The following is a 26,232-nucleotide window of genomic DNA, read 5'->3' on the forward strand; positions in this document are numbered from 1 at the left end:
CTAATACTTCTACTGTGTTGCTAGCACAGCTATTGGTTTGGTATCTGTTTGGCTGAAGTTTCATTCTGGGAATCCACTTAACTTGATCCTTTAGAGGTCATCATATGGTAAACGCGTCTTCTTCTCACTCTAAGCAGGCAACAGAAAAACTGGAAAAAGTGAGCCGGTCCACCATACTCTTCCCCTTCCTGGACACATCTGCTAGCCATGGCAGCCTCACGCTGTTTTAGAAATTTGTATACAAATCCCACACTGTGTCATTTGACAGATACCTAACATGTTTTATCTTGTCGATTCAAGGTGAATAGACTCTGTTATGTGACTAACCTATACTTTATTACTGGAGTAGGGTCATCTCTAAAACATTTGTTTCTCTACTACTGTGGGAGTTTGTGTTCACCTGTGTAGTCCCATGCGCCCTGTTCTGCTGTTGGTCCACCCCATACTTCCTGTCCAGTCCCTTGGGCAAGACGTGGTGTACAATGCTGTGGCTACGGACCTGGGTGGAAAACCTACTACATAGTCTAGTGTCGTCTCCTTGACATTACATCTTGCCTCTGGCTTAGCCTCACCACCTTCATTCAGGTTCTTTTAGTACCAAATTCTTGATTGCTTTGTTCACCATTTTTAATTCCTGTGTAAACCCTATACCAAGGGTTTCTTTACCACCCCTTTGCCAAGCTAATTTCTTCAATAGGTTGATTAAGACATTGCCCTTTCTTCAATTACAACTCTTTTTTCCTTCTCTGATCTCCTACGCTGCTACTGTGTCCATTCACATGCTCTCCCCACCCATCTCTTATCCTCAGATAGTCTGCTCTCCATTTCTTCTTTCCGACCTCTGTTACTTCTAATCACACTACTTCCACTAATAGAGGCTCTGCTTCAACTTCAACCCCTCTTCCATTCAATCCAACACTCTTCTCTGCGTTATCCATCTCTCTAGTACTGTCAATGACATCATCATAAGCCTTCCTTTTGCACCAGGATATTCTTCACTTATCCTTACCATCCCAATGTGTATCACAGGTGAAGGGGATACATCGTGATGCAATAGAATGCAGCCTAGGGTGGCCGCCTACATTTTCGCAGAACTGGTCTTGTGACCTACAAATAATTACTACCAGGTGTGATGGTCTAATAAGGTCTGTTAAAGCAAACCCAGACCACAATCCCCAAACCAAAAGGTTGAAGTACTAAAACTTAGAATTTAAAAGAGTGCTTGCAGTGACCCGGTGCTCTTATAGGGATCACAGCTGTGACGCTTGGCTTGGCCCTTGTAACCCCTGGCACTGCCATTGTGACCCCTGGCCTCAAAGGGGGCAAAACCAGTGACAGGAACACAGAGGTAGCTCGATCTTCAGCTGGGGCTCCACTTTCCTTGTTTTCTGTCCATTTTTTTATTACACTAATAGCGAATAATATAAAATCAAACTGCATGTGGTGTCGTTTCCTCTACCCCTGGCATTTTCATGAATTGGCGTCCATGTGTTACTCTACTGAAAGCAAGCACTGCCTAGAAGGCTTGAGACATTGCAATTCGACCCAGTGTAACATGAGGCTGATGGGCAGAAACATTGACATTTCACTTACGTACTTGTAATGCATTTGGGTAAGAAGCCACATTTTAACAATCTTGTGCACATGTAATAATGACATGCAGAAAACAAGCTCTGACAAAGCCAGCTGGGCTGGTGCTTGGGCTTTTTGCAGTTGCCAATACTTGTTTTATTTTGTCATGGTTTTTGCAAAACAGTTAAATTTGGGGAAGCTGCCAGGTCTTCATCAATCTAAAAAAAGTCATTGGCTCAAAGCACAACTATAATTTGGTTTTAAAACGTGTGCATAGTAATCCCACCCACATGGGGGAGAGAATGTGGCCTAACGGCTAGGACGGCTAGGGTGGTCCACCTGGGAGCTGGGGAACCAGGTTCTAGTCTCGGGATGGATGCTTGACATTCTGAGATTCTGGACAAATCACTTAATCTCCCCGTGCCTAACAAAAATGAATGTGTAACGTAACTGGTGCTCATGTTAACGCTCTGATACCTACGGGTCTAGTTTGCGCTATATAAAACTCCACATAAAAAATAAAAAATAAGGGAACTACTGGGTGTACAATTGTGCTACTTGTATAAGGGTAGAAAGAGGACACTCACAGTGAAGTTAGACAATAGTTTAAGTGGCTTAGCCTACTGCCACCGCCTGTAAAGAGCAGAAGAAAAATGTGAATGTTACAATAACAGGCCAATTGATGAAGAGTACTGATACTAGATTTCTAACAGCGAATGATGACCAGCAGACCCATGGGCCTACGCGTTTCGAATCCCTATGGATCTCGGGATTCTCCTCAGGGCCAATCAGCTCGGTCTAGTCCTAATCAATAAGCAATGTTCACAGATGGAAGCTCCTAATGAGGGGTCCACCGTGTCCTCAGGTCGTGCAATGAGGAATCAATTAGTGGGCACAGGTGTCAAGGGACCGGGGTGACCATCAATATCCACATGCTACGTGAAGGATGGAATCATTCAAAGCGAACGTCTGGTCAGTCGAACCAGAAAAGCCACACGTAGAAGGCACCAGAGGAGGCGAAAAAGCAGCCGCGTCCCTGGAGTGAATCAAAACAGGAAGCACTGCATTCAGTGCTGGTTTTGCCCTTTTGCTAATTCATTTTGCATCTGTATTGGCATTAATACACTTTATTTTTGATATATGTGTCTACATTTTGTAATTGAATTGAACTGTATATAGTGTATTGTTTTGATTAATATGGATTGTTTTTGATTCTGTGGCAGACCAAGTACTCCACCTATAGGTGTATTCACTCTCCAGTTGATGTGGGGTACCAATTCTGAATGAGTGAATGCGAGTGTTTTGATTGTGATATGTCTGAAGAGTAATGAGTGATTGTATGGATGAGGTTTTATTCCACTTTTGTGTCCTTATTTTCATTTTTGTAATACAATATCGTTTGAATTACAGCTCTAACTTAAAAATTGTGTATAAGCGAACTATTTTTTTGAATAAATGGCTATTAAATAGCACATACATGATTGATCTGTGGTCTATACATTGGTCATCATTCGCTGTTAGAAATCTAGTATCAGTACTGGCATTCCTTTTTGTTGTTTATTATATCAGGCTCAGCCTTACTGATTAGAGCCAGCCCTTTACTTGCTATTAGAATTGATGAAGAGGGCTGGCTGAAGGCCTTATACGTATATTATGCATATCACTTTAATACAATCATAAGGTAATGGCTGTCAGACCTAAAAATTGTCATTACGAGAAGCATGACATAGACAGAGTCAGAAGTGCTAATCATACGTGCACACACATTGCAGGAAACGTCTCGATGGACAATTTATCAGATATGTGGCACTTGCTGGGCATTGCGTCAGCATGCGTAACACGTCATGAAGTGTCCCCGACTTCCCGCAGCGTCGCAGACTGACTCATCGTTACTTCATCCAGGAAGTCTGACGACTCCGTGAATACATGTGAGACGAGTACAGGACATGACGCGCGCACAGACCTCATTAATATGCAGCGCTGCGCTAGACGCGCAGTGTGCGCCGCTGTCTCCAGGGACAGAGAGGCGGCCATCATCAAATCTCCCGGCGTTGCTCAATACTCGTACTGGGAATCTCATCTAAAATGCCAGCAGCAATCTTTCTAATGGCCGCTTCTGTGGTAATTGATCCAAGGGGAAGGAAAACGGCTTCGCGGCGTCCCCTGGTATATTAATTGAAAACATTCTGTTGCCTGTTGGCCCACTGACACTTTCTCTAAAAACAAGCAGGCCACGATATTGCAATAGCCGTTTCGCAGACTTCTTTAGCATTTAAGGGTGAGCTATGTCACTGAAGCAGATTGGTTTACCCTGATAAGTGCCATAAAATCCAACCGAGAAAAGCGCTTGCATTTAGTGGAAACAGTCTGTCTTTGTTGTTCACTGTAAAAAATAAGTTTTGACTGTGCTTTGTTTTAAAAATGGCTTATTCTGTCTCTTTGGGAAACAACCTGTTGTTTATATTAAACGTGATTGGGCTGTTAACAAAACCGGTTACACATTTTAAGAAAACGTTCAATATATATTCCTCTCAGCATCCCTGTATAGGCACTGATTATGATCTCGGAGTAATGCGGGGACAGTAATTTCATATTTGAATTTACCTTTACTGCATGGTAAATCCATCCCAGTACCGTCCAGTTACGATTTTATACGATTGAAATGGAGAATTACCATGGGTACAGATTTTTCATGGCGAAAAACGGATGTATGACGTTACAACGCAGGCTATTACAACGCCTGCCTTTACAACGCGGTTTTTACATCGCATAACATTACAACGCATAGCGCTTTTGGGTGTTGGATAGTGAATAGTTTAATTTACTATTCCAACTCCAGTCCCCGTGGACACTAGGGAAGGTTATTGGATAGTAAATTAACCTATTCCCTATCCTAGAGCGCCCCCCAGCGCAATGCGTTGTAATAGTTTGCGTTGTAATGACCGCGTTGTAATGGTAGTGCGTTGTAAAAGTTTCGTTGTAAGTGATGTTTACCGCGAAAAACATTGTTTGGCCCTCCTACATCAGGAAAAATAATAGACAATAAGGGATGACTGCTGCTCATCATATTTCTGGTCAGAATTACCAATACGAAAAATTTGGTGTGGCTATTCACTCTACCCGGTTCGGAATCGGGGTACTAATCTGTAAAAGAAACACAAAAATGGCAGGAGTGCAAATAATGTGACTCTAAACAGAAATCAAAACCTTTAATAGAGTCAACATCACCTTCTGAAGCAAAATTAGATTATTTTAATTTTGTACATTTAAACAGAAGGAGCCTTCCTGCAGCGCTGCCGTACAGCAAAAGGAAAGGGCAAAAATGCGCCATATCAGATATGGTGCATTCCCGTCCCTTTCCCCTGCACTGGCTGCCGTGCGCCAACGCAGGCACCTGTGCACCATGGTGCAAGAGTGCTTGCACAAAAACAATCTCGAGGCTTTTTCCTCTGTGCAGCACACATAGAAAAAGGAAAACAATGAGAAATAAAGGTATTTCTCCTTGTTGCGCCTTCTTTACCCCTCCCCTGGGAGGCCTACATTTTTGGTGCTACCTCAGAGATACTCATAAATCTGGAGCAGTGTCAAAAAGCCATGGGTGTTACTGGGAACGCCCACAGCAACGTTCATTGCACACCCCTTTAACGCAGAAAACTGCGTTATAGGGCACGATATTTACAAGGCCACATTAAGCCACGCAAAGTGGCTTAGTGCTGCCTGGTAAATATGGAGCAGACCCCTGAGCCACCGGAGTGTCTCAAACAGTGACGCATTCTTGGCACAGCCTCATAATCAATGAGGCCTTTGTGTATTTCAAGGATGCCTGAAGGCTCCAGGAGACCATGGTTTGAGTGTGACTAGACTCTGCTTCAGGAACGTTGCTACTTTTACCATTGGGTCACATGGTGATGATGGAGGAAGCATTCTGAAAATGGTAATATAACCCTATACGCAGTGTTACCTCTGTATGCATCCCTGCGAGGCTTGAAAATAGTGTTGTACTTTATTTGTAAAATAATGTTTGGGGTTATATTGAGGTTTATTGATGCTAAGGTTAAGTTACTGTCTTAACAGGCTATTTTAATTCTCCTGGGGTTTTGCTTTCTAGGTATTATTCACCCCTCTCAAACTTAACAAAATCTTAACGCAGGTCTTTCCCAGTGAGTATTTTGTAGTTCCAATCCCAATCTATTAGCCTCAGCGGCCTTTGGACTTAAGTAGGCTGCATGTCCCGTGGCAGGAATGAGCCAACATGGCCCGAGCTTTGATAAGCATCAATGGCCCCAGACATTAATGGCTATTAATGCCACCTCGTTCTGAGTATTAACAGGCCCAGTCAGTGTAAACCCCAAACGGACACTGATTCAATAAGCAATGATGTCCCCAGGCTCAATGAGTTTCAGTATTGTCAGACAGGAGTGGGACTCACTTGCCATAGATGCTAGTGATTCACAACATAATCATCCATATCGGAGCATCAATATTGGCCGCCTGTTTCTGAAAGACTTGATATTGCCTGCATCGCAGGCCTATAACTCAAGTTCAGGGTCTTTAATGACAATGATAGCCCTTGACAGTGGTCTATAATGCCATTAGAACATTATACTAACTGAGGGTTGAATGTTCTAAATTAAAATGTGAGAAACAGAAAGATTGCAGGAGAATGTCTGTATCAGCCATTATTGGCTCTGAGTCACCTATTGTCATCAGTGGAGCGTTCAATATCCCAATATTCTAATAATGGTTAGTGGATCCGGACAGATATGATCATCAATGGCTCAAACTCAGTAATGAGCAGCAAAGGCAACTCAGAGTAGTGAACATCAGTGGTGCTAAGCAGTAATGTCACTAAGGGTCATCAATAGAGCTAGGTACCAACGAGCATTAGTAGCCCCAGCATCCTTCAGGCCTAGCACATGGGCCAGGAGGTTAGACAGTGACCCCAACTTCGCTCAAGGTGCAATCAGCACATTTATTTTGTCCCCGTCACCTCTACTTTTACCAAAGGTAGGCAGGCATTTGTCTTCTTAACCACTTCCACGCTCATGACGAGCTCAGCTCGTCATGAGTGACGACGCCCGTACGCTCATGACGAGCTGAGCTCGTCATGTAACGTGGCTTTTTAAAAAATGCAGCGCGCAGCGGGAAAACCGCTAGCGCGCATGCGGTTAAGCTCTTGTTGTAAAGTATAATTCAAGGTGTCCTGAATGGGCAACAGATGAGTTGCCCATTTTATGAACCCCAGTTTACTCTAGCATTACAAAAGGGACCAAAGATGCTTGCTCTTCCCCGTCTGCAATATGGTTTGTGTGGGTACTAAATGTGTGCTGGTGTGATCTCAATGGGGCATTTCTTCCCTTGCAAATGCACATGAGAATATCTTTTGCACCATACCATATTACAGATGAGGGTGCACTGGCAAAGAGGCATTCAGCAGGCATAATTAAATGTTGCACAGTCCGTGTGTCCCTGGATGACCGCCATCGGGAGAGGCAGTGGGTTACCCCCTTACAGGTGACTGTAGTCACTGACATAGGGGTCGATTAGGATGGCGGACGGACTTGCGTCCGTCCGCCACCCCGAGGTGGAGGGACCGTTCGCAAGGGCAGCGGCATTCCCTCCATGCCAATTAGGATGTGACCGCCACCCTGGCAGTCACATCCTGTATGTTTAACATTGCGGCGGGTGCTGCTTCAAGCAGCACCTGCCGCAATGTTAAAAATGCATGCATTGCATTTGCATGCACACAGCGGCAGGCACCGCGCGGTGCCTGCCGCTGTGTGCATGCACATGCAGGGGGGTACCATAGGTACCCCCCATGTGCACCCCCACCCACCCCTTCACCCTGGGGGCCCGCAAGGGCCCCCCAGAAGCAAAGGTCCACATGATTTTCCACGGCGGAAAACCCGCCGCGGAAAAGCATGTTTACACACGCTTCCTAATTTGGCTGGCGGTGTCTTGCAGACACCGCCACCAAATAGCGGTCTACACCCCGCGGATCAGCGGCGGACGGACCTGCCATCCGCCGCTGATCCCACCGCCATCCTAATCTGGTGGTGGTGTTGTCAGGGACCGCGGTGGTAAATCCGCATCCTCCGGGCGGGCGGTGGCTTCCACCGGCCCGGAGGATGCGGATTCACCGCCATCATAATAGACCCCTATGTCTGCCTGCAGTGGGATCCCGGCTTCCCTCTAAAGGAGAGGCCAGGCTACCACCTGCAGAGAAAGGCAGACTAGCAGCTTGACACAGCCACTGCGACTTTCACTAATGCCCTGTTCATAATGTATGCACCACTTCACGTCTGCAATATGAACAGCTCATAAGGCGTATTGTGCCAGTCTGCACTTGGAGTACACACTTACAGGTGGACCAAGGCGCAGAGTGGGTCAGTGTGCCCTGTCTCTAATTTAGCCCCTGGGTGAAAGTGATATTTTTGCCCTTTCTCACAGTCTTGCTCAAAGGCATGAGTATTATTGAATTGTATTATGCTGGAACATCTCACAGTGGATGCGGTGCCTTGTTGTTAATTGCAAGATGCAGTGTTATCACCTGGGGCCACATTACAGAGGCAGAACATTTTCCTGGATTGCACTGGACACACCTTTCAAAAGGTGCGCCCAGCGCAATCCAGTAAAAAAATGTGCTGCATTATGGTGACTGCACTGCCCCCCGGGCAGCCACAAACTCACGCTACCCTGGGGTCAGCGCATTCATGTGTAAAACGGAGCGGCTGCTTTAAAGCTGCTCCATGTTTTCACAGTGCAGGTGGCAACCTGCCTGAACTTCTAAAGGGGATTTGAGATCCCCTTGCAGGTGGGAGCAGTCAGTAACTGCACCTGCCTGCAATGGGAAGTCCGGGGGGGTCCATGGGTCACCCTTCACCCCCTCCCTAGGGCTGCCATCAGGGGGCGCACGGACAGTGCACCTCCTGAGAGCTTCCTTGCCTCTGTGCCCGCGTCTGTAATACGGCACAGGCACGGAGACTAAAGGATTCCCTCATTTGTATGGGGCACACCCCGATGCAAATGAGGGAACGCCCTCTGAAGATAGCGCTGACACTTTATGTGCGCCAGCACTATCGGTATTACTGAAGGGGCCGCACAAGCGCTTTTAGCCCCTTCTGTAATACCAAGGTGCCCCAAGAGCGCACAAAGCGGGCGCATATGCCTATTGCACCCCCAGGGCACTTTGTGCAAAATGGCCCCTTATCCTTCTAGGGGAAGAATGGATGCAAAGGACAACCTTCCATGTTACTACATCAGCAAACCATAGATTGTCTGGATAGACTTTGGGGAGATACCAATTAATGCCCAAAAAGAACACTCGCTCAGAAGATGAGGCAAGGAAAAACACAAGTTCCACAAAAAAACTGGAAGAAGCACAGGCATAAAACGAATCACCAAGAATGGTACCACAAAACTGAGGAAAACTATTAGACAAAGAAACCAAATACAGTAAATCCAAAAATGGCCCTAGACACTGACTGTGAAGAGCTCAATACCACCATATGATGATCATTCTATGAAGTCTAGTGTCTAACAACGTTTTCTAGCACAGTAACCACAATTTTCCACTCTTCTACCAACACTCTGTGAAATGGATTCCTACCACCAGTCAGCCATCAGATGCCAAATGCAGCTCCGATTCATTACGATGTGGCGCATGGCTTGATTTATGTGTCTGCTAGGCGAAGAATTCTCAGTCCTAGCAGTACACTCAACGAGGTTTTTATGACTCATACGTCACTAGGCATCCTTGAGCTTCCTTTACGATGTACTCTGTGTATTTACGGTTTGGCTTGAATTGCATTCGCCACTCCAGCCATTGATTCGTCGTTCTCTTGACTGTTTACTACGGATTTGACTGAGAACTATTGAGCAGCTTGGAGTCCCTCGGCTACTTGTCATTCATTGACAGGGTACCAAGCCCTTCCATTGATTGAACTTTACCCTTGAATTACTCTACCCAAGGCTTTGGGGTTGAGAATCAATTACACTGTAGAAATCGCAAGATTATCGGCTGTCCCTTTATTTGTCCTGAAGAAGACCCGTGTTAACATCCTCAATCAATGCAGTTTGTCAGGGTCGAAACGTCGACAGCTCCTTTGTCCATACATTAGGTCCCCTAACAGATTAATTCATGTAATTCACTTACTGGGGTAGGGTGACCGGCTTCATTATAAATGGACTTTGTTTCTTAGTATCTCCCTGCGAAATTATTTGTACAGTAATTGTTCACCTTTTTGTATAATACACTAATTTTGTCGCCTTATCACTTCACTCACTATGTCACTATAGTCACGTTCACATGCGCCGTTTTTTAATTAAGTTATCGGACAGGCTTTATGTCTCGATAATTCTTGTCTCTGTTTCAAATTTTGCAAAAAAAAAGTAAAACACCTTTTCTAATGAGATTATTTTCTTTTTTCTCTATTGTGTTCAAGTGCACGTTGTATTTCAATTACGTTAATTGTATTGTGTATTTAAAACCACAAAGAAATTGCTTTGACCCGGCAGAACCGATTGTCATATGTATCATACATGCCCAGTTTCTGGGGGATACTGGGTTACCCCATTGCTTTAGATCCAGTTCTAAATCATGCCCAGTGTTAGGGAAAGTGCAGATTATTATTGTAAAATGTCAAGGTCAACAGCAAAGAAAAAAGAAGTAAAATCGATGGTGGTGGAAATCCAAGTGCTGATCATAGACACAATGTCAAGGGAAGAAAGAGACCCAATATGTTTTAACTCAGGGAGGCTTAATGTAGTCTAATCAGTTAGGACAAATTATCCTATAGTTATTTATATTTAGACATGAAGAAACTGACGTTACACAGTACATCATTTATCGCTGCTGCTTTTATTATTATTATTTTTTTTGCACGATCCAACGGTGGTGTAAATGCCCGAGCTGCTGACAGTCGAACTGGAGATTCCAGGTTCGAATTTCGGGGTCAGCTGAACAGTTTGGGATTTTGGCCAAATCACTTATACTTCCCACTGCATACAACAATTAATGTGTCATTGTGTAATGTAACTGGGGAGCACTTAAAGCGCTCCAGTACCATAGGCTGCTGTTAGCACTATGGTAAGACGGAGGACAGAACAATCGCTCCAATAACATTGGATCTTGCAAAAGACAAATAAATAATAAAAGCAGCAGGGACGAGGGAGGTAATGGGGGCGAGTCAAGCAGGGAAGCAGGAGGGGACGGAGAGATGGGCAAGCAACGACGGAAGAGGGCGGCAAGAAGCAAAAATGAAGGGTGAAAAAATACCTTAATTGAAGCGGGATCAGTGACAAAAATTAATGTGTCATTATGGAATGTAACTGGTGAGCACTTAAAGCGCTCCAATACCATTGGCTTGTGTTTGTGCTATGGCAATTTGGAGGATGGGACAAGCACTCCAATACCAATGGATCGTGCAAAAAAAAAGTGTTGTTCATGTTTTAATAACTTGTTTCAGAAATGCATTTGTTTATGTAAACATGCATGCATTTTAGTGGTATGTGTACAAGGGAGACTATGGAAATACGGGGCTGGAACGAAAGCACCAATACCATCAGATCATGCAAAAAAAAAAAAAAAGTACTGTTTGGGTTGTAACAATTTTTTAAGAAATGCATCTGTTTATGTACACATGCATGCATTTTACTGGTAAGTGTGTATGTGTACAAGGGAGATGGCCCAAAAAACCCAAGTACTCCTATGGAGTGCTTGAAAAGAAAGAAAAAATAGCTGTTCAAACCAGGAGCAGTGTTAAGGAGACATGTACATGGTTCATGCGCCATGGGAGGGCCAAACACAAGAAAAGGGCATAAATTCCGCATGCCATGACGAATGGCATCAAAGAGAATAAGAGCAAAGCTGAAGTTTACCAATGGTAGTAGATGGGCGGCCTGTAGGCCCACAGATAGAAGATAACATGTTTCTTTGAGGCAGCGAATGGCTGTCTAGCTGAGCAGCGCATGAGCTGTCTAGCCGAGACCTAAAACCAATAGATTTCACACAGGTGAAACCTACAGGCTTTGCCAATGCTTGTTGTGTTTAGAAACGGGGAGATTACGTGATTTATCCATAATCACAAGATGTGGAGCTGAAGCAAAGCCTAGGGAGCTGATATGGCTTCCTTTCGGCAGAGGATGTGGCATAAGGGCCAAATCTGCTAACTATGGAGCAGGGAAACCGAGTTTGAGTTTTCGGCGCAGGCCTAACATCCTTGATTTTGGGCAAATCACTTAATCTCGTTGTGCATTCAAAAATGAATGTGTCCTTGTGTAAATTAACTGGTGCCAATGTAAAGCGCTCCAATACCTTCGGGTGGTGTTGGCGGTATATAATACTGCACAATAAAAATGTGAAAAGCAAAGTCGGGGGAGTAGGGGATCTGTGCCACGAAGTTCAGCAGGGCAAGCAGCCACGGGCGGGAGGTGGATGGGCAACCAACAGCAAAGTCAACTACAACTTTGGCCGATGCCCGGTGGAGGTACCTAGGTAGCTATAGAGGAGATGGGCTGTGGATCACCCCCTCGGCCGTCACCTACGCAGCCGGACATTGGACAGACTTTCCTTCGTCTCTCTGCCGTGTCTCCTTCCTCCCCCGCCTTCCGACGAATCAATCGGCTTGTTTGACTTTCACTCTGTATTTTTGATTCTCCTGAATTTCTTTCCCCTTGCCGGTCTTTCCGGACTTGATCTTCTTTCCAACCACATTTTACTCTTCCCCTCTTCCTTCTATACTCCATAGAATGTGTGTATATGTTAAGCTATGCTCTAGTAACTCATGTTACTGCGTAACACCTTTTTTCTCTATGTTATACTAGGCTCCTGTAACTGGCAATTTTGTAACTGGTTAATCCTCATGTAAAGCGCTCTGATACCTGCGGGTCTAGCCAGCACTATATAAAACTCTGCAAATAAAATTAAAAAAAAATAAAATAAAATAAATGCGGGCTGCCATGGGGAAATAAAGTGGTTTATCCTTATCACAAGATGTGGAACTTAGGCAGAGCCTAAGTAGATGATATGGCTTCCTTTCAGGAGAGGATGTGGCACAAGGGCCAGAACTGCTGACTATGGAGCTGGGAAACTGGGTTCGAGTTTCGGTGTCTGCTTAACATCCTTGATTCTGGGCAAATCACTTAATCTCCCGGTGCCTACAAAAATAAATGTGTCCTTATGTAAAGAAACAGGTGCTAATGTAAAGCACTCCAATACCTTTGGGTAGTGTTCATGCTATATAAAACGCCACCAAAAAGGTAGCTGGTGCTAATGTAAAGCACCCCACTACCTTCGGGTAGTGATGGTGCTATATACAACTGTGCAAAAAAATAGAATCAAAGTGTTAAGCGGATTTACAGTAGTGAACATGAGTAAATACATCACATTGACAACCACATTAAAAGGATTACTTTTGTCATGGATACTGAGGGTCAGGCACACTTTGATGACATCAAGAATCAGTCTGGCTCCTTTGAAAAGAATTCAAGTTAAGGAAAAATGGCATATGGAAACAATTCACAGGTGAATGCAGAAAAAACAAGAAAGTGTCCCAACAGGAGAAATTTTAAAAAATAGAGTCCTATCCCATGAAATGAGAAGCAGCAAGGTGAGATATGAACAGTTCAATAATTTCAGACATGAGAAATGTGGCTATGGAATTACAGCTTAAGACACAAGTAGTTTAGAAGCTCTAACATGACCTGTGATAACACATACCCCATTCACTTGAGAGCTGATTTTCCAGCCATAAGCATAATTACCAAACAACCACATATGGTGTAAACACACACACACTTAGTACCCACACTCAAGGAAAATAAACAGAAACTTCACATGTGCCAAGTAATAGCAGTCATCCACATATGCTCCAATCAGCACGTCAGATATACACTAACGGGACATTAAAAGGCAGTACAACACAAGAACAAAAAAGACTACATTGGGGGTTTAAAGCAGTGACAGGGTTGGGAGAGGGTATGATTTGTGGATGGGGCAAGCAGGGACGGAGGCAGGAGTTGGGTAAAATGAAAAGCAGCAATGAAGGGAACAGCAGAAACGGGGAGGGGGTGATCTGTGGTTGAGGCATAAGGGCGGGTGAGACAAGATGGAGCTGGCAAAAGCACAAGCACTGTAGAGTGCTAAAAAAGAAAGAAAAAATTAGGTCCTAAATGTTCGTAAAAACAGAAGCAGTGGATGTTTACAAGTGCTTGGTCAATGCTCTGGGAGGGAGGGCTAAGCACAAATAGAGGCATAACCATGCATGCCGGGAACAAATGCTGACAAAGAATATGAGACAAATGATGGAGCGAGCAAATGGGAAGCCTAAAGGCAGGCTGAAGCCCGCAGATTAAACACAACATGTCTCTTTTAGACAGCGCATACGCTGTCTAGTTGAGACCTAAAAATGAATAGAGGAACTGTTATTTGCCCTATTTCAAACAATTTGGTCCAGTAGGAGAGCCAAGATTGCGAAGCAGGCCTACGCATTTCAATGTGCGTACATTTTCCGCTATTTCATATGTTAGTAAATGGATCTTAAATTGGAGCACTGTCCTCGAGAGTTAATGTTCACTGTGCGGGGAGTGACAGTCTACACATGTACTGCCAGTATTTAGCCTGATTCTGTTTAGTTTCATTATCACAAAACATGAGAACAGAGAAATATTTTCAAAAAGTGATTGCACACAAGCATTTCATTCTGTTCCATGGGGAGGCAGGGATTGCGAAATAGGCCCCTGATGTACTATGGGATCAATGACAGAATATCGAAATCAAAAAAATCGACATACAAAAATATCGAGTCAAAAATATCGAAGTACAAAATATCGACAGCCTATCTTCAAACAGGTAAGTACCAAAATATCGACTCCAAAATATCGACTTACAAAAATATATACTGTAAAAATATCGATTTTTTTAAATGTCTTAAAATTAAGTTAAAAATAATATATATAAATATATTTAATATAAACTTAGAAATAATTATTAAATAAATGTAATATTAATAAATAATTAATATAAATAAAAAAATTATATCACCAAAAATAATACATATATATATATATATATATATATATATATATAAACATATTATTAAATAAACATATTAATATAATATAATTTAATTTAATTTAATTTCATTAAATTAATTTAATTTTACTTTATTTTTACACTGTACCCCTGTACGCCAAAAACCCAAAACTGACCCTGAACCCTAAAAATGCCCCTTTACCCAAAAACTAAAAACTGACCCTGAACCCTAAAAATACCCATTTATCCAAAAACTAAAAACTGACCCTGAACCCTAAAAATACCCCTTTACCCAAAAACTAAAAACTGACCCTGAACCCTAAAAATACCCCTTTACCCAAAAACTAAAAACTGACCCTGAACCCTAAAAATACCCCTTTACCCAAAAACTAAAAACTGACCCTGAACCCTAAAAATACCCCTTTACCCAAAAACTAAAAACTGACCCTGAACCCTAAAAATACCCCTTTACCCAAAAACCAAAAACTGACCCTGAACCCTAAAAATACATCTTTACCCGAAAACTAAAAACTGACCCTGAACCCTAAAAATACCCCTTTACCCAAAAACTAAAAACTGACCCTGAACCCTAAAAATACCCCTTTACCCAAAAACCCAAAACTGACCCTGAACCCTAAAAATACCCCTTTACCCAAAAACCCAAAACTGACCCTGAACCCTAAAAATACCCCTTTACCCAAAAACCCAAAACTTAAATTTAATTTCCAAAACCAATTACTTTTATTTACGAAGTAAATTTTATTTAATGGTCAATTATTAATTAATTAACAAATTTAATTAATTAACATATTTAATTAGTTATTAAATTACTCCCCACCCTATCCCCCTATAAACTCACAACCCACTACAGAAATTAATTTACTAATTATTATTTATTTATTCTTTAAATATTTATAATTACCAATTATATTTTAATTATTTACCAAATAATAATTAATGATCAATTATTATTAATTTACATATTTAATTAATTAAATTTAAATTACTTCCCACCCTATTCCCCTATAAACCCACAACCCGCTAAAAAAAGTAATATAGTAAAAAGTAATGATTTATCAATTATTCAATTATTATTAATTATCAATTATAATTTAATTAATTAACAATTATTAATTAATTAACAATTACTATTATATTACATATTTATATAATTATATTTAAATTACTTCCCACCCTATTCCCCTATAAACCCACAACCCGCTACAGATTTATATTACACAATTATTACAAATTATAAAACACCTAATTTGACATATTTTTGTTGTCTATATTCTATCTACTCGATATTATGTCTAGTCTATATTTTTGATTCGATATTTTTGCTATTAATATCGATAGTAATCGATATTTTTGTAGTCGATATTATGTCTGGTCGATATTTTGTCTAGTCTATATTTTTGACTCGATATTTGTGTATGTCGATATTTTTGGAGTCGAAATTATGTCTGTGTACCGTACTATGGTCAGGGTGCAAGCTAGTCTGTGTTTTGTGCACCCGGACTGGTTAGTGATCAAACATTAATTTTTCCCCTGAAAATTACTTTTATATGTAATACATTTGGTATGATGTACAGATTATCATTTTAAATTCCAGCAAGGCCAATTCAACCTTCCCTCATTTTGAGATTGTGTTTTAGGGGAGGGGTGTTTTTCCTTGATATATAATATGCCAAAAATAAAAACACAAGATATAGCTCCTGCTTTCTTTACTTAGACAATACCTGTCCTCTGTTTGGGAGCTACATGTGAAGCAGTACCATAATATTGAAAATCCAAACCCAGTATGGATAAGTTCATAAGCCGAACCCCTGATAAAAAGCCATCCATTCAGTCTTATGATGAGGCATCTGTTAGATCTGGCATCTTTTGGCATGGTTTCCCCTGTCTTTTTGCTTCTGACTTCCTGTTTTTGACTGTGTGCTGACTTTTGTTTTTGCTGGCCTTAGGACTCTGGGCATTGACCACTGCTGACCAGTCCTCAAGTAGAGTGCCCGGGTCTAAAACCTGATGGTAACTGGTCTCTCTATGATTGACATACTTGATTTACTAGTACGTTCCTAGTACAGTGCACTATGTGTGCCCAGGGCTGGTAACTCAAATACTACTAGTGGGCCTGCAGCACTGATTGTGCCACCCACATGAGTAGCCTCACAAACCTGTTTCCGGCCTGCCATCGCAATGCCTGTGTGTGCAGTTTTAAACTGCCATTTTGGCGTGGCAAGTGTACCCACTTGTCAGGCCCAAACCTTCTTTTTTAGTCCATGTTTGGCACCCCTAAGGTAGGCCCTTGGTAACCCAGGGGCAGGGTGCAGTGTATTTGAGAGGCAGGACATGTAAGTGTGAATTTTTCATGTCCTGGTAGTGAAAACTGCTAAACTCTGTTTTCACTTCCATAAGTTTGCATTGGAGCTGCCTGGTCACATCGTACCAGTGTATTTTCCAATTGGTAATGGATAGAAAATTGGAGTTTGGTGTCTCTAGACTCACAATTTAAAAACACATATTTTAGCGAAAGTGGTTATTAGATTGCAGGTCTGAAGCTGCAGCTATTAGAAAGTCTGCATTTTTCTTACTTAACCATTCTGTACCTCTGCCTGTCCCTAGAATACACGTCTGGGTTGGATGACAGTTAGGCTTTGTGAATGCACTCTAGAAAGTCACACACAAAGGGAGCTGACGTGTTTCTTGCATATCCTGATGGCCAATCGCCAGGCTGATGAGCCTTCCTGAGCTAGAGTGGTGGGAGGAGCTGACACTTGCACCGGAACAGAGCTGTGCCTGTCCCCACGCAAAGTCTCCATACTCAGTAGTGTGTCTGGAGCCAGGGCCAGGAATGGCAGGGTCTTGTACACTACAAATATGTTCCTTTGAAGTCTCCATACTTCAAAGGTTTGACTGGGTATAAATACTGGACGTCTGACACTATATACTCTGAATGCTTCTGGCCTAATGACATTCTGCAAGGAAGAAGAGCTGTTGTACTGCCAGGAGTGACTGCCACATTGCCATTTGCTTTGCTTTGTTGTCCTGCTGCTTCTGTCCTGGGACTGCGAGGGATGGACTTTGCTCTCTACATCCTCCTATTGAAAGTCTTAAGGAAATCAAAGACTTCACCTGTAGTACCTGGGCGCATCTGCTGAGACCCCTGCTTGCCAAGTGACGCCAATTCCTGTTCCTGGGCCCATGGAACGAGTTTCCGTGCTACAAGTAAATAACAACGGCAATCTACTTTAGAACCGATGCCTGTCTGCAGTTCTGATGCTGAGCCACTGCCTGCACGACAGCCATGGCGCTCGACGCAATGACTGCGACTTACAACGCAGGCTCTGACGATGCCACCGACTCTTCAAAAACCGCTACTGCAGGAGTCCCGAGAACTTCACCACCTATGTCTGTGACGCACTGCTTCGACTCTGGAGCTGCGGACCAGTGGTTTGACCTTGATGCCGCAAAACTGAAGACTTGCAGCTTGTCCGCCAACTTCATCATTGATACTGCACAGCAGTAAGGAACCAATGAATCGCACCTGCAACCGACGCATCACCTCCCCTGTGCCTTGCATCGCCCCTGGTGTTAGCGGCTCAACAACTCTGCATCACCTCCAGGAACGGACACCTTACTTGCTACAGTGATGCCTCAACTCCTCAACACAACACACCACCCCCAAGGGCCAATGTGCCAACGACCCTGCACAGCAGTAAGGAACCGACACATCACCTGATTTCGCGACACCTTATCTCCCCTGCTCCTCGCATCATCATAGGGTTTTGACATATCCAAAGAACTGTGCTGGGGTCTGTTGGACTCCTGTATCCAGCCAGCTTGGGGATTTATCCTGTCAAAGCGCGACCCAATACTCCCAGTCGGAGCTATTGTTTTCCTAAGAACTAGAACTTTACTTAATACTGAAAATGTCATAACTTCATTTGTGTATGTTGGATTATTGTCATTTTAGTCTTGTTTACTCAAATAAATATTGGGTACTAAACTGGTGTAGAGTACGTCAGTGGTGTTTTCACTGGGTTACTGTGCGTGCGTGTACAAATACTTTACACATTGCGTCCGAGGATAACCTTGACTGCTCTTGCCAAGCTACCAAGGGGGTAAGCATGAGTTATTCTTAGTGTGTACCTTACTTACCCTACTAGAGCAAGTGTTCTTACTTGGACAGTGTGCAAACCACTACCAACTCGAGAGAGGAACTCCAGAAGAGCTTGCCATATTTTCTTTAAGCACTCAGAGCTGTAGCTGTATTCTCATTAGCAGAACTGCAGGTCCCCCTTGTAGTTGGGTCTATGGCTACACTTTGTGGCTTGAAAAATACTTGCAAAGATACTCAAATACAAGTGTAATATATATATAATGGTTTATTAAAAATAATTGGAGATCATCATCATTACTAAATATTGCAATGTGTGAATTTAATAAATGTTAGTGCCCATGAAATCCTGTACATTACGGAAATTAGCCTGTGCAGGTTTGATGCCAAAGTACTCCCTGCCAATTACTGTGAGTAACTAGGTCTATTTTCCTATTTCCCATATGTTTTGCAGTAATAAAGTCATGCAGATGCCACAGTCTGATCCTTTACATTAAAGGTGCATCTGCGCATTGGTGAGAGAGGATTTTAGGTGCGGCTGTGTCGGCAACTGTGTTGCAGTCTGACCTATGTAAGTACATTCACTGGTAGATCTGCTGTGATCTAAGATGGAATAAGTAGTAACATGGTGACATTAAGAGGAAGATTTACTAAGACTTTGTGCCGTGTTTGCAGAACAAAAGTGACGGTGCAATTTTGTTCTCAATTAATTTTCCAGCGCTAAACTTGTATAGTGCAGGAAATAACGGCAAAGTAATGCGAAGCAGCGCATAGCACTGCTTTGAATTACCTTACGCCATGGGGGCATACCAAGGGTGGGGTATGGGCGTTCACATGCAACCATCAATGGTTTCTCACGCAAAACTTTATTTATTAAATAAAGTAGATTGAGTTTAGCGTGAGAAAACGGAGCCCTTTCTAAGGAGCCTAACAGCTTGGGCGCTCGACCTTGGACCTGGAGATCTGGGTTCAAGTCTCGGTAACGACGCCAAAACCTCCTGTGATTCTGGGCAAATCACTTAATCTCCCCGTTCCTAAAATGAATGTGTGTCCTCATGTAACGTAACTGATGCTATGTAAAGCGCTCTGATACCCGATTCGGTTCGGGTCTAGTTCGCGCTATATAAAACTCTGCCCAAAAAAAAAATTCTCCTTCCTTTTCTGACTTTGCATGAGTGCTGCACTTTACAGCACACATACAAAGTGGGAACATGGTTAAAGTGAGTCTGTGCATAGTATTTTGTATTGGAAGGATTCCTTCCAGTACAAAAGCTATACTAGACTCACAGAGACATCCTAGCACCATGGCGCAAAGGTGTCTCCGTGGTGCACAGCAGCTGATTTCAGTGCCTGCACTAGTGAGAGGGGAGGAGAGTAGCTTATTTTAGTAAATAGGGCGCTCTCCACCTTTCTCCTTTTCACGTAGCGCACCGCAGCATTTGTGGCTGCTGCAGTGCGCTACGTGAAAAAATAGTAAATCTGCCCCTTCGTGTTAGATTTGTGTGGATTCTTTAATGTGTTCCTGAGGTAAATAATCCAACGTTTACTTGGATGTTAGTATAAATGGGATGTTGACTACAAATCACTTTTCTTCTACTGTGGAGGGCATATTAGAGTGGGGTGGTGGAAGGATGTATGGGTGGGAAGATCGACAGAAAGATTAGGAGACACATGGTGGAATCTACTACTATGCAAAACAATAGAGGGTCCCTGAGTCATAACATTCAAGGAGAGGAAGGCAGGGTACAATAGAACAACAACAGAGAACCTCTCCTTAACAAATAATTCATAATCGGGTAATACCTCAAACATCAAAAGAACATTGTCCCACAAAACATTAGTTCATATTCTTTTTATTGATCAAATATATTTTTGTATATTAATTTTTCAAGTGGTGTAAATCAACTCGATAACAGGAGCCCGGAAAACAAGTTAAAAAATAAACTCAAAACATGCACTCAACCATCATCAGACACACAACTACAATCATACATAACACTATCATACTACCAGGCATAGCTCAACAAATCCATATATATATCATAATACATTTCATAAATATATGAGATAAAACATAAGGAGGAAAGCGCCTAATCTACTGCTAAACAGCACTCTTATGGAGCACGTGCATTGCAGATATGTTGAATAAGGTCTTAGAAGATGTCAGAAGTGTGCAGAGGATTCTGTATATGTCAGTCTTTGAATGTATATGCTGGCTTTATTTTATATTTCACAGCCTGTAATGTTTATGTTTAATCTGGTTTCACATGTCATCTCAGTTAGCAGAATTTAATGAAAAATGTGTGAAACGTATTCAGGGTCCCCTCTCTCATTGATTCCCATTCCGGTTAGCAGTTCCTACTGGTTCCGCTCCCTATAAACGAACGTCAGGTACGCAGAGACGTCAGGTACGGAGCGACGTCAGCTTTGATATTCCAAACCAGACGTTCCATTCACTTGGACAGGGCAATCCAGGAGTTTGCTGACTCATGACTTCCATGATTAGCAGGAGCGGGAGGAATCTCTTCTTTCCGCAACCGTGTGTCAGACGCGTCACTACCCATTACACGCCCTGCGCTTGGACGCCCGCTCAGGAGGGACTCTCTGCTCTCCCCACTAACGCTGCTCTGATGTGAGACTGATCGCAGAAACTCGCTACTGAGCTCCCCGTCTTTGATAATAACCCTCCCAGCTTATCCTTTCCAGTCTTAAGAACAATTTGTTTCAATTTACAAAGGAAAAAACGAGAAACGTGAGTGTGGTGCATCTCTGAGGTGGTAATATCCTGGGGAGCAAGAATAATACTTCCTTCATTATCACTCCCCATGCAATTTTCCTCAGGTAAACTTTGTAAAATTTACCAGTGACAGCTGCCTCTGAAATGTCAGCATATTCAGAGCTTGGTGCCATAAATTCTTAGTCCAGATGAATACTAGTCGCAAAACGTGGTCACAAATTGTGTACCGACTTTTTGAAGCCAGACTTTTTTTGCAAAATCACCATCTGCAGGGGGTCACAAAACAACCTGCCTAATATTAATTACTCTGGTCAAATTTGCGAACCTCTCATGATTGGCTACAAACACAGATATAGTGGCCTGTAAGCGACAGCATACCACTCTCTGAGGTTTGCATTTCAAAGGAAAACGTTTCTTTTACATCCATTGTGTGCAACTTAAGCCGGATCCTCCCGTGAGTTGCAAGTTCATCTGTTTTCTTATAATTTTAGGAATATGGTGGTGACGCGGTACATTTTGCATAACAATAACTGTTTCAATGAAAAAAGTATTTTCCTAGTATGTTTATGGTTATTGTATCAGGCTTGGATTTATGTTATTTCTTAATGTTGGTATATTATGTATCCTCTATCTCTTGTTATTGATCGCTCCTTAATTTAAAAAAAAATTATATTATACTTATGGCTACGGAAAAAAAGTCTGAACATTCTTAGCTGATGCAGGCAGTTCAGAAATTACAATTTCACATGGCCTGTCATTTACCATAGCACTGACACTTACACATTTCTTTATCATTCGGCCCCTTTCAAGGACATTGTTATTCATATGGTATAAAATAGACCATCTTTGGAAGCAGCAGGGTTACAAAACGTAAAAGCTACATCATCTCAGCTGTTCTTAGAAGAGATGGTAAGATTCACAGGTTCATAGTGTAGTGCTGTCTCTCAGGTTCCTGAGATCCTACAGATTTGGGCAGCAGCAGGGAATAACTATCAATAGGCAGGCAGGTAAGATGGCACTGGGGCCTAGCGCGGAGAGGTTCTGACTAGACCTTAAATATAGCTGCCTTTTTGCCACCAAAAAAGTGAATGAGGGGCACTCTGGAGCAGACAGTCTGTGCCAGTTTTGCCAGGTAGGTTTTCTGTTAGTTCTTTACAATTATTGAAACATTTGCTTTAAATTATATTTGAAAATGCAGTCATTTTGTTCCCATACCTAAGATTCATGGATTATGAAAATATACATTTTGCTTTCTTTTTCATTTGGAAAATTAAAACCGGATACCTCCAAACAAAAGCTAGCCATTTTGATTTTAAAATAAAAACCCGTTTGTCTAAGGAAATACCATCTTTTCCTTTATAATACATGCATGTTTAGTGCCCAAACATTAATTTGACACTTTCACCCTGATGGAGTGTGGTCTAACCTGCTCGTTTTACTATACTCACCTGGGCCCATATAATATTTATTTCATACTTTGAACAGGTAAGCCCTTTACACCTTCCACCAAGTTTATAAGTTTTACTTATTAGGTCCTATACCATTAACTTACCTATCCTTATCACTGGTACCTAAGAACCTAAAGGATCAAGGGAGTTAGCAAGAAAATAGGCAGTATATAACATTTTCTTTATAAAATACCCACAGACTCGGGAAAGATTTAAACACTTTAAGTAAAATTTAAATTGTCATCAAAGACCAAATCATTTCAATGAGAGCTTGTTCGATTAGGAAAACAATGATTAAGGCATAATATGCAAAGATGTGCTGCAAACCGAAGTTAAGAATTTGAACATAGGGAGGGTAAGATTAGGAAACAATACAATGATGAACTTACACAGATGTATATTTACCTAGAATGGTATGAAGACCAACCCTGGCCATGGGCTGGGGAATGAAAAAGGACTCCAGAAGAAAGGTTCAGGTGTCAGTAGACAGCACAGGTGTAGATCAGGTCGGGTGAAAGCCAAATTAGGATAGATGCGGCCTAAACCAGGTACCCTCAGCTAAGCGCAACGCCTGCGTCACACTCCTTACTGCGGCTAACGGTGGACACCGATTGGGTTAGCACAATCTTCTCCCATAGAACCCCGATTGGGTTATCGATACTCCTCCTTAACCCCAATTGGGTTATCGAATCTTCTGACAGAGTGCTCCGCCAGCACCTCTGCTCCCGAATCTTCTGACAGAGTGCTCCACCAGCACCTCTGCTCTCGATCCCTATTGAGTGCATTGGGTCAGTGACAGGTCAGCTATTCGGACAAGTCGGACAATCTAACTAGCTAAGCCTACCTTAGTTATACCATTTTCCAGGGCAGTGTACCACCCCCCAATGTTGCAAATGTGTGTATCCCCACAATTTGATTGGACAATAGACGAGGAGAGGTCGTCGCACCATGCCAGTTATGAGATCATCTGCTTCAAATATTAAAATTACACCTGAGATTTGGTCTGCACCCTTCAAAATTCAATTACTTATTGCAAATTACGAAAAAGTGTTTTATAATAGCAATCCTTAGTAGATACAAAGTATTTAATTTGTTTTCCCAAAGAAACAGCAAACGAAGAATCTTCACTTCAATTCAGTTCTTTATTTGGTTTTCTTAAAATTGCAGAAAGCCAGATAACCAACGCGTTTCGTCCGTGACCGGACTTCTTCAGGGCTGAATAGAATGTATCAAAGACAGGTTCAAGTACAGTTCATACCGCTGATTGTTTATTAATTTATTTATATTCTTTTTTGTGTAGAAAAAGAGGTCTTCAGTAATTTGACGATAAATTCAATATTGGTGTTTTCAGGCAAATAGAAAAGCGCAAATGTGCGTGGTCTTCGGTCATAATGCCAAGTAAATTATATTATGTTTTGCAATTCGATGTTTTTAGAAGAACTGTTTTCCCTAGCGCCCATTTGTTACATCTCCACCATAAACAAGTTCAACCATTTCTCTTATACATTTTTATTTTATGTACTTATGCAAAGTTTGGTATTACTGTTGTCCTCAGGTAGACATGATAATCAATCAGGCTGGATGTCACAGTAAACTGAATGCTAATCACCACAATATATTTTCTTCTGCATGCAAATCCAGGCAAAGCTGACCCAGCCCTCCATAAATTAAGTATCATTACATTAGGCAATAGTAACATCTGTTATTTATATCACCTAGGAATAGAAAATGGAGTATGAAGTGAGAGATAAAAATAAGATGTTATCTTTCCCTCATTAATTCTCGGAATGAATGAATGAAACGCATTTATAATAGCATAAAACGGCTACTCAGAAAGAGTGTTCCGGCGCTCAGACAGATAAGCAGTCAGGGGAAACTATGAAAAAGCAGTGCTCAGTTTTGAAGAGCCACATTTTCAGATGTTTCTTAAAAACGGAAATATCTCAGATGGAGCCTAAGGCGACCGGGAGCCTGTTCCTGGCCTGGGCCTCCAAGAAACCTAAGTATCTGCCACCCATCCGAGCCAGACATATTAGGAGTACAAGCGGGGTGGGAGATCTGAGAGAACAGACCGGGGTGAAACGGATGACTCGACTACTAAGGAAGCCAGCTTCTTTCCCATTGAAAGACTTAAAAAGACAATAAGAGCTTTAAATTTGATCCTCTCCTTTAGTCTCAGCCAATGCAGTGATTTAAGAAGGGGGGGGGCATAGGAGACCTGGGTTTGGGTTGGAGGATCACCCTAGCTGCGTCATTTTGTATTACCTGTAAGCGCTGTACAAGGTAAGAGGGAAGGCCTACATATACAACGTTTGCTTAGTCCAGTCTTGATGTCACCAAGACCTGGACCACTATTTTCCTAGACTCTAGAGTCAACAGAGGAAGGAATATTTTCAACATACGCAGGATGCCGAAGGATGCCGGCATGCCTTTTTAAATAGCCTAAACTTTCAAGAAGGTGGAAGTGTGGTTCACCTTCCCTGTGATTTTGAAATTTGAAAAGCCTTTTTTGTTGAATCTTTTACAGCTTGTCTTAAAACCTTTCCTGTATATTTCCTTCATTAGGTCTGTAGATAAATGGGTTCCACCCATTAAATCCACCCCGAATATCTGCATTTGATCACACGTTTTTTTATTGCGGGGGAGTCTTGCTCACTGTACTTATATTATAACTAGACTGCAAGTGTTTACCACCAGTATCCACCTTTTACGATAAGGCTGCTGCATCATAGTCAGGGTAAGGGACACTGGGCTGGGTACACATGAGCAGGTGTGCCCACATGTGTATGCATGTGTGCAGGCTGCACGTGTGAGGCTAACATCAGGCACAGCCCAGTAATTGCACACAGATAGCCTGGCACAGAGGGGACTCTGCAATGATAGATTTTGACCTGGGGTAGGCCTTAAATTATCAGGTGGAATTCATAGATAGGTCAGTGGGGTTTACTGGATTATCTGTAGTGTCACAGTATTATACACATAGGTGATTTCCACCTTGAAGTGCAGTTTCGCTCCACGTGGACCTACACTGTACAGTGAGGTGTCAAACTGAAGTGAAACATGCATGCAGAGTTTGAATATGCTGGTCTGAATAACCTGCATGTACATCTTACAGGTTGTCCAGAATCGTCATATTTCTCTGGCTCAGCTCATAATCTGATTCCAGTACTTTTGTCCTCCAGCGGGGCAAAGTAAATAACTCCCCAGATGAGGGAACAAAGGCCTCCCTGAACAAAAAGAGCAATTATCAGTGCTTGACTCAGTTTATTAGAAGGGAGGGTTAGGGAGGAAATCTACATCTGGTAAATAGTTGCCACCCTGC

General features: G+C 42.3%; 1 protein-coding gene across 4 annotated transcripts in view; it reads left to right on the forward strand.

Annotated features, from left to right (window-relative positions):
• The window catches only part of CDH5 (cadherin 5), a 243,126-nt gene that overhangs the window by 47,321 nt on the left and 169,573 nt on the right, over positions 1-26,232 (forward strand). The window contains exon 1 of one of the 4 annotated variants that reach the window (XM_078670395.1): positions 3,571-3,738. The exons of 1 other annotated variant lie outside the window; for it this stretch is intronic. Coding sequence is in view for 1 of the 3 variants with exons in the window: in XM_078670393.1 (XP_078526519.1) it covers positions 19,295-19,296 (2 nt within the window). In the remaining 2 variants the exon portion in view is untranslated. Of the gene's footprint in view, positions 1-3,570; positions 3,851-19,236; positions 19,297-26,232 lie in introns of those variants that run through there. 2 more of the 4 variants (XM_078670394.1, XM_078670393.1) reach the window with 2 other exon arrangements.

The sequence above is a fragment of the Lissotriton helveticus genome, chromosome 12, assembly GCF_964261635.1.
Source record: "Lissotriton helveticus chromosome 12, aLisHel1.1, whole genome shotgun sequence".
NCBI classification, from domain to species: domain Eukaryota; kingdom Metazoa; phylum Chordata; class Amphibia; order Caudata; family Salamandridae; genus Lissotriton; species Lissotriton helveticus.